The sequence below is a fragment of the Spermophilus citellus genome (genome assembly GCF_964194105.1).
Source record: "Spermophilus citellus genome assembly, chromosome: 3".
Taxonomy (NCBI): domain Eukaryota; kingdom Metazoa; phylum Chordata; class Mammalia; order Rodentia; family Sciuridae; genus Spermophilus; species Spermophilus citellus.
In genome coordinates this window covers 16,692,350-16,700,453 of record NC_138184.1, presented here as the reverse complement: position 1 = coordinate 16,700,453, position 8,104 = coordinate 16,692,350, and the positions used below count along the sequence as shown (strand labels likewise).

The following is an 8,104-nucleotide window of genomic DNA, read 5'->3' as shown; positions in this document are numbered from 1 at the left end:
CAGGGACCCCAGTACTGCAGGACACAGAGATGGCAGAGGAAGGACTCTTTATTGTGAGGTACACTGAATTGGAGCAGGGTCTGCAGCTCCAGAGGAGCATGACCTCAGCCAGGTGGTCAGGGTTGGGCTGGACGCCATTGGTCTCCTTTCCCATCTCCTCTGAACATCTCTGGAGAGCCACGGTCACTCGGCAGATTCCGCATCAAACCTGAGGTCCTGGAGAACCTCACTGATGGCCTCCATGGTTTTAATTACCCTACAAGAACGGATGGAAACTATAAATAAGACCCAGATGGGGCGGATTAGCCGGCACCGCGCAACTAGCTCGGAGGGGGCTGTGGCAAGCCCTGGGCCCTCCTGCCCGCCGCCAAACTTCCAGGCAGCACTAGCCTGGGAGGGGGCCTGAAGAGGGATGGCTCCTTGGGTCAGAGTGGGCCGTCTTGGGGGAGAGGCATGCGTGCCATCAAGAGGTTACAGAGTGACAGCTTGGCAAATGTCTAGCATGTGTGCATGAGAGCATGTGTTTGGAAGTCAGGGACAATGTGCAGACGTGCAGGACACAGTGGCACATGTCCTTATTCCCAGCAAGTAGGGAAGCTAAGGCGGGAAGATCAAAAGTTCAAGTCCAGCCTTGGCAATTTAAAAACATTAAAAAAAATTAAAACATTAAAAAACAATAAAACATTAAAAAAAATAGAAAGGGCAGGGGTGTAGAGCAGTGGTAAGGCTCCCTAGGGTTGTTCCCTAGTGCCACCCCATCCCCCACCAAAAAAAGATAAAAGGAGCGTGCAGGCATGTGCCAGTGGAGCGTGGGGGCCTACGTCCAAGCAGTTAGTGCAGGTGGGCATGTGCTGAGACGGGCAGCTGTGTCTTGGCAATGCTCAGGGTGCCTCTGATGTGAAGTCACAGGGTATGTATTCCGTGGAATGTGTACATCTGGGGCCACCAGGTTAGGACACTGGTATAAATACCAAAGGTTGTATAGGGATCCAGAGAGGCTGCTCAACTGGCCAGATGTGACTGGGCCAGCCTGAGGAAACAGCAGGCTAGGGCGGGGCCTGAGGGTGCCAGCAAAACGGGCATGGCCAGCCCAGTGGGCAGCAAAGCTCACTTCATCTTCAGCTGCTGCATCTGTTCAGTGTCCTCCTGCCCAGTCAGTTCTGGTGTCCCCATCAGCTGCAGCAGAGCCACCTGGTGGGAGAATGGGCAGTGGGGAGGGTGTCACAGAAAGCAGAAACCACTCTGTCCTCCCCTGCTACTTAAAAATAAAGATTAGGTATTAAAGACACTGCAGCCGGGTGCGGTGGCACACGCCTGTAATTCCAGCGGCTTGGAGGCTGAGGCAGGAGTATCATGAGTTCAAAGACAGCCTCAGCAAATTAGTGAGGCCCTAAGCAACTCAGCGAAACCCTGTCTCTAAATTTAAAAAAACGGGGGGGGGGGAGGGTGCTGGGGCTCAGTGGTAAGCATCTCTGGGTTCAATCCTGGTACCCCCTTCCCCCAAAAAGCTGCAGGGTAGGGCCATGAGGGGCGGAGCTTTGTGTGTGAAGAGTCCAGCGTTTCCCTGGAGTCTGAAAAAAGGAGTCTGCACTTGAAATGGACTTGGTCATATGTGGGTGTGGCTTGTGTAGCGGGCGGGGCATCATAGTCCCAAAAGCAGGGTGGGGTTATGACCCATGGGTGGGAGTAGGTCGAAAATACTGGGGTCTGGAGGGGAAATTTGTTGTGCAATATGGGCGTGGCAACACGTGGATGTAGCCCTCTCGGCCAGGATTGGCTGCAGAAGAAGTGTAGGCGGGGCCTGAAAACTAGTAGGTAGAGAGGAATACTGGGGTGGGTGTGGCCTGGGAATCCCTGCTCTCCAGGGAAGTAGTTGAGGGTGGGACCTCAGGCAATGAAAAAGCCAGAGCGGATGCAGTCGTGAGGCAGTGTCCCCACTTCTAGGAACAGCGTTTAAGCGGGGCTGGAGTAAAGTGAGCACGTCCTGAACTAAGAACAAAACCTGGAATAAAACTGGGGTTGGGTAAGAGGCACCGGAGAATCTCTCAGTGAAGACTTAGGGAGTTTTGAGGTGTGGCAGGAAGGGGTGGGGCCTGGGACTCCCAGAAATGAGTGTGGGACAGGGACTGAGGCCCTTCCCTAAGGGGCGGTAATGAGCACAGCAGGCCAGTGACAGACACAGCGTAGGAAGGAGGTCGTGGTCTCACCGTGGCCAGGCGCGTCTGCTCCAGCTGTTGCAGGCTGCGCACGTGGCCCGCGAGCAGGGGCTGCGCGCGAGGTCCAGCCAGCTCTGCCTCCACCGCCAGCACCTCCCGCGAGGCAGCAGCGAAGGCCTGGGTCACTTCGTGCACTGTGTTCCGGTAGCCAGGGAAGTCGTAGTGCGGGCCGCTCCGCAGGTACTGGCGGTGGCCTCTGAAGCAGGTGAGGATGTGAGTACGCGCTCCCTGGCCAGGCACCCGCACCAACCCGCAGGGGGCGTACCCGCACCCCAGAGACTGGACGACCGACTGTAAAGACGCTTCCTGACTCTAGCAAGGGAAGAGGGGACCGCTCTCCGGGTCCTTAAGAGTTTAAGTTAGTTACGAACTGATCCCTCTTCAAACTCCGTCCCACTTCTAATAGGGCAGCCTCGTGTGGACCCAGCTCTGCCTCCGGGCACTCCCGCCACTGACATACCCATACCCGAACTGGGCCCGGGACTGAACCCTGCGCGCCCGGCGCGGCCCCACGCCCGCACTCACTCCTCCAGTTTGCGGAAACCCTGCGCGCGCTCATCCTGCAGCTGGTGGATTCGCTGCACCAGCGTCCGGATCGGGGCATCTTTCTGCGGGGCGGGGGGGCAAGTTTGGGGCATGAAGCCGGCGCTCTGGGCCTGCACCGCCCGCCCCACGCCCGTCCTCGCTCGAGCCGCGACTCACCCAGGGCCACACCGGCTCCGCGAGTGCCCCAGCTCCGGTGGCATCCGCAACGTCAAGCACCGCGGGAACGGCGTTCTCCGCTGCCGCCCCAGTAGTGATCATGACTGCGCAGTCCGGGCCACGCCAAGACAGGCCGCTCCATTGTGCCTGGCGCCCCCTGCAGGTCCGGAGGTCAAGGGACTCTGATTCTGCGACAGGCCAAGCCGCAGACAGCAGGCCCCATCCTTCATTAGTTAATTCGGGCCAGGCGCCCACCTGGTTTGTCCTTACTGGAACCCGGTACTCTAAATACTGTAAGGATATTAGCTCAGGTTTTTGCATACACCTTTCTTGTCCAATAACATCCGGGCCCACTGAGATGATTTACTGGCAGGTACTGTGGTAAGTGTCCAAAGTGAGCTGAATTAGGGGGTCCTATGCAAAGGCCCTGAGGTGGGAGCCTTAGGCAAGAACAGGAATAGCAAAGCAATTTAAGTGCTGAGGGGGTTTTGGAACTTTCCAAGGAGAAATGGGCCAAGTGTGGCAGCCCACACCTGTGATCCCACTAACTCTAGAGGCAGACAGGAGGATCACAAATTTGAGGTTAGCCTCAGCAACTTAGTGAGGACCCTGGCTCAAAATAATCGGTCTGGGACTCTGGAGGATGGGCCATAGCAGATGGTGATGACCTAGACCAGGGAGGGGCAGTCAACAAGGTGGCAACTGGACTAGCTGAAGAATGGGGTGACTTAAGACTGTAGCCCTTAGATGGCATCGCAGGAGAGGGAGTCATTGGCATGTCTGACATAACCTACATTGAGTCCCAATCAAAATTTAAGGTAGGCTGTGTGGGTGCAGCTCAGTGGCAAAGCACTTGTCTAGTGCACATGAGGCCCTGTCCACCCCCAGCAAAACCAACCTTGAGGAATGACTGGTCTCACATGTGCTAATAATTTTCACTCAAAACTAAGAAGCATTTACTGACAGTAAATGGTCTACCTACCTGTCTACTCATCCACACCTGGACACCTCCAAATGTCAACTAGATCCCAGGCAATGACACAGCAGACCTTGGTCCCCACCAGGTCCTAATTTCCATTTAGATGACAAAACACGTTTGGCAGAGCCCTAATTGAAACCTGCTTGTGCTTTGGCTTCGACAAAACCTGCTGTATGTGCAGGACAGGAACCACCAATTCTTTTAGTCTCCAGAAGGATAAGAGGATCCAAAGGCAACAGAGAGTCAAAGGAGATAGGCCACTCTTCAGCCACCTCCCTGGACAAAACAGTCACATGGACACCAGTTACTGCTCCAGTCAATGTAAGGGAAATTTTATTGAGGTCCCAAGGCCATACATGGGGCTTGGGCAGGAGGCCACTCCTTGGGGAAAGGAGCCAGTGGAGGGGCTTTATTTGACCTTCTTCTTGGGGCGAAGGTTGTTGGTGTGGCCACACTTCTTCTTGCGGCAGTTCACAGCACGGGGGTGCAGGCGGGCATAACACCTGTGTAAGGGATAGCATCGGCTAATGAGGGCCCACCCTACCCCTTATTCCTGCCACCCCACCTGCAAGCATCTGAGCACACATACTTGCGACAGATCATCTTGTCACAGTTGTACTTCTGGGCAAGCTGGCGCAGAGAAGGCTCAATGATGCCACCTCGAAGGCGAAGCACCAAGTGCAGGGTGGACTCTGCAGGAGATAAGAGGACATCAGCTGAGCCCAGTCCTAGCACCTCAGTCACTGAGCAAGGCTTTCTGTCACCTGGTAGACTGGTGCTTCTCATATTACGTAATGAGAACTCCAAGCAGGATCCCAAGTGGTCTATGTGTAGATGGACACAAAGGGCTGGCCGGACCTGCCCACAGACACTCCATGGAGAATCATCCGGCAACTCTAATGTTTAAACATTATAACTACCCCAGTGAAGAGGCATTAAATTTCTTCTTTTTTGGCCTCGTGCATGCCAGGCAAACGCTCTACCTCTGAGCCACAACCCCAGCCTCCTCTTCTTCTTTTTTTAATATTTATTTTTAGAAGAAGTTGGACACAATACCTATGTTTAGTTATTTTTATGTGGTGCTGAGGATGGAACCCAGGGTCTCACACGTGCTAGACGAGTGCTCTACCACTGAGCCACAATCCCAGCCCCGAGACACTAATTTTCTTTATAACAGTAATAAAAATTTCCCTAATTACTTGTTTTGGGGGGTGGGGGTGCTGGGGACAGAATCCAGGGCCTCCTGCACTCCTGTATGCTATCTACCACACAATCCCAGTTCCAGTGCTCATTTTTTCTTTTTTTCCCCCCTTTTTCATTTTTAGTGATGGAATCCAGGAGGACTCTACCACTGAGCTATAACCCTAACCCTCCACCCTTTTTTAACATATTTAATTTTGAGATAGGGCTTATACTTGCCCAGGCTAACTTAGAGCATCAACACTCCTGCCTCAGCCTGTGGAGTACCTGGCACTGTACTGACCCTTCGTCTTAAGAACTGCCTCCCTCTGTAGTGCCACTGAGTCCACTAATGCTCTATCCAGGGACTGGGGGCTCATGGAGCCTGGTCTAGCAGCCCGACCCCAGTACCTTTCTGGATGTTGTAATCTGAGAGAGTGCGGCCATCCTCCAGCTGTTTGCCTGCAAATATCAGACGCTGCTGATCAGGTGGGATGCCTGGAAAAAGAAGGAAGCTCAATTACTAAAATTATCCACACTTTACTAGCGGGCCCTCCCCTGCAGGGGTGCTCTAGTACCAATCCCAATCTTTCAAAAGGACAACAGAGTTAAAGATAAAGCTTTCTTTCCAAGGGATCACAGGGAAACACTGGCAAACCTGGGGTCTGTCCAAATCCAGCACCTAGCTCACAGGACAGAGCCCCCACTGACCTAGCCCAACTCACCCTCCTTGTCTTGAATTTTTGCTTTGACATTCTCGATGGTGTCACTGGGCTCAACCTCGAGGGTGATGGTCTTGCCCGTCAGGGTCTTCACAAAGATCTGCATCTCTGCGTCTGCTGGAAAGCAGGATGGAGTGGTGAGTAAAGCAGGCCTGACAGCCCTCCTGTACCTGCACTGACCACAATTTCAGGCCTGTGCCTTGCACTTGTCTTCCATCTACCCTGGCTTTTCTGGGCTTGTCTTCTCACACACTCTGGTTTTTAGCCTAAACCTGTCCTGTACCAAGGGACCAATTCCTCGGCCCTACTCCTGGATGCCATGCCCTCCCCTACAACCCCAGGTACTGGGGATGTTATTCAGGCTTTGCACATGCTGGGAAAGTGCTCTACCACTAAGCTATACCCACAAGCCTGCAGGAGTGTCCTTCAAGTTGGGCAGAGGAGGTATCCCCTTCAGTATTTGCTGATATGCATGACAAGTACCCTAAGGCATTCTCTTTGCCAGGCATATCTTCCCTGAGGATGGTGCCATCCTCCCGTTTCGACAAGTTCCTGGACTGTCCTACAGGTTTCCCTTACTACCTACACGGGAATGCCATCCCAGTAGCCATCTCTCCAACATGCCACACACCCCTTCTCCTTTCTTAACATAAAGATGAGATGTCCAACACTCTTGGCTTCCTTCTCAGACCTAAACTCCCCAGATCCCACTTACTGCCTTTGCTCCAACCCATAAGCAATAATGACGAGGACTGGGGATGGAGTTCAGCAGCAGATGGCTTGCCTAACAAGCGCGAGGCCCCGGGTTCCATCCCCAGTAGCACCAAAAACACAACAAAAGCTACCACTTATTATCTGCCAAACACGTGCCAGGTATCTGTTTAGATAACGCTTCACTTTAAAAGGAAATTTAGGAAACAGTCTAGAAAATTAACGTCTATTGACGTAGACTGAGGTACGAGCACCCAACCTGAGAAATCCAATCCTTTCCAAAGGCCCGGCGCACAACACAGCAGCGCCACCGCCTACTGCCCCTTCGCTATCCACTCGGGGCCATCCAGGAGGCTCCATTCCCGCCTCGAGGGATCGCTCGGGCTCCTCCCCGGAGCCGCGTCCGCCTCGGGGAGCCCCGTCCCAGCTGGGAGCCTGGGCTCACGTGCCCGTTCGCCACCCCCGGGGCTGCCCCGCCCGAGCGAGCCCGGGGTCTCCCTCTTCGCCTCCCGAGACCTCGCCCACCGCCCGCAAGGCACCCCGCGCCAGCCCGCACAACCTCAGCCACCGACCCGCTCTGGAGCCTCGTTGAAGAAAAAGAGGGCGGCGGAACCGGAAACCGCCGATTCGCCGCCGAGAGCGCCTGCGCACCGAGCACGCCGCGCGTCTGCGTCACAATCCGCGTCTCGCATCGGGTGCCGCCCCAGGCCCCGCCCCGGCACCATGTTGGGTACTGGCGAATGAAGCCGCGGCGCACGTGGGCCAGCGTCGCTCACCCTCTTCCGGGTGTGGGCGGCGCCCGTCGAGTCACGTGACGATGGTCGCGCCCCTCCAGGTGTTTTAGCTCACTGTCTCCGGGTCCCCGACGTTACCTGGCGCTTGGCCTATGCTCCGGGAATGCTTGTTGAATAGAGCAGAGGAGAGACTTTTCTGCTAAAGCAAATGCGTCACGACGCAGAGAGTGTGCAGGGTGCAGGGGTTGAAATGGAGAAGGTGGAAGTCGCAGGAGACCCGTGGGAGCCACCGCAGACACTCAACACCCGGAACCTGTTGCTGGAAAACTCTGGCCGCTGTGCACTGACGGACTTAAAGGCAGAGTCTATGGGAGCAGGGAAAGCCGGTGAGACTAGTGCCTTCTCCAGGAAAAGGTAGTAGGGTCTGGCGAAAAGTGCCGGGTGGGACCCGCCGTGTTCTGGACTGGGACTGAAACTTGTGGATGGCACCGGACCAGGGAAAAGGGAGGACTGAGAAGTTACGTGCGAGTTTGTCAACCTGCTTCGTTATTCCTGGGAACATTTCTAGTGTCTACTGCGTGTCACGCAGAGGCAGAGAAGCTTTCATACCTGGGAAGGTGCCTTTTCTTGGGGACAATGTGTTGCTGTTTGCTGCCCAGATTGATCTCAAACTCGTGGGCTCAAGCCATCCTCCTGCCTCAGCCTCTACCGCACCCAGCAGATTCCTTTTACATAAATTCTAAGAGCTCCGAAGGTGAGGCGACTTTGGGAGAGTCTAACGGGGAATGGGGTCCAATCTGGCTGCCTGAGCCCCCCCCCCCCACGCACACACACTGCAATCTAGAGGTGTTGTTCAAGGGG

The 8,104-nt window shown here is 55.0% G+C and overlaps 2 protein-coding genes across 2 annotated transcripts; both read right to left on the bottom strand.

Moving 5' to 3' along the window:
• Positions 1–30: 30 nt before the first annotated feature.
• On the bottom strand, positions 31–3,077 carry REX1BD (required for excision 1-B domain containing). Its single transcript, XM_081284379.1, has 5 exons — positions 2,919–3,077; positions 2,742–2,824; positions 2,208–2,412; positions 1,112–1,191; positions 31–256 (listed from the first exon to the last, which is right to left on the bottom strand). The coding sequence occupies exons 1-5, from the start codon at positions 3,018–3,020 to the stop codon at positions 184–186; spliced, it is 543 nt and encodes a 180-aa protein (XP_081140505.1). The 5' UTR covers positions 3,021–3,077; the 3' UTR covers positions 31–183.
• A 1,131-nt stretch (positions 3,078–4,208) lies between these two features.
• On the bottom strand, positions 4,209–7,249 carry UBA52 (ubiquitin A-52 residue ribosomal protein fusion product 1). Its single transcript, XM_081284380.1, has 5 exons — positions 7,078–7,249; positions 5,802–5,912; positions 5,488–5,574; positions 4,487–4,589; positions 4,209–4,400 (listed from the first exon to the last, which is right to left on the bottom strand). Exons 1-5 carry the CDS (start codon positions 7,232–7,234, stop codon positions 4,307–4,309), a joined length of 552 nt encoding a protein of 183 aa, XP_081140506.1. The 5' UTR covers positions 7,235–7,249; the 3' UTR covers positions 4,209–4,306.
• Positions 7,250–8,104: the final 855 nt, after the last annotated feature.

Bases quoted from the DNA above. Each gene is read 5' to 3' on its own strand.
- REX1BD (XM_081284379.1), bottom strand. From the start codon at position 3,020: ATGATCACTACTGGGGCGGCAGCGGAGAACGCCGTTCCCGCGGTGCTT. The intron at 2,413-2,741 runs GTGAGTGCGGGC...CACCTGCTTCAG, and splicing joins GGTTTCCGCAAACTGGAGGA to AGGCCACCGCCAGTACCTGC. The intron at 257-1,111 runs GTGAGCTTTGCT...CCGTTCTTGTAG, and splicing joins ATGCAGCAGCTGAAGATGAA to GGTAATTAAAACCATGGAGG.
- UBA52 (XM_081284380.1), bottom strand. From the start codon at position 7,234: ATGGTGCCGGGGCGGGGCCTGGGGCGGCACCCGATGCGAGACGCGGAT. The intron at 5,913-7,077 runs GTGGCTGAGGTT...GCTTTCCAGCAG, and splicing joins CGAGGCTCCAGAGCGGGTCG to ACGCAGAGATGCAGATCTTT. The intron at 4,590-5,487 runs GTACTGGGGTCG...TATCTCCTGCAG, and splicing joins AGATTACAACATCCAGAAAG to AGTCCACCCTGCACTTGGTG.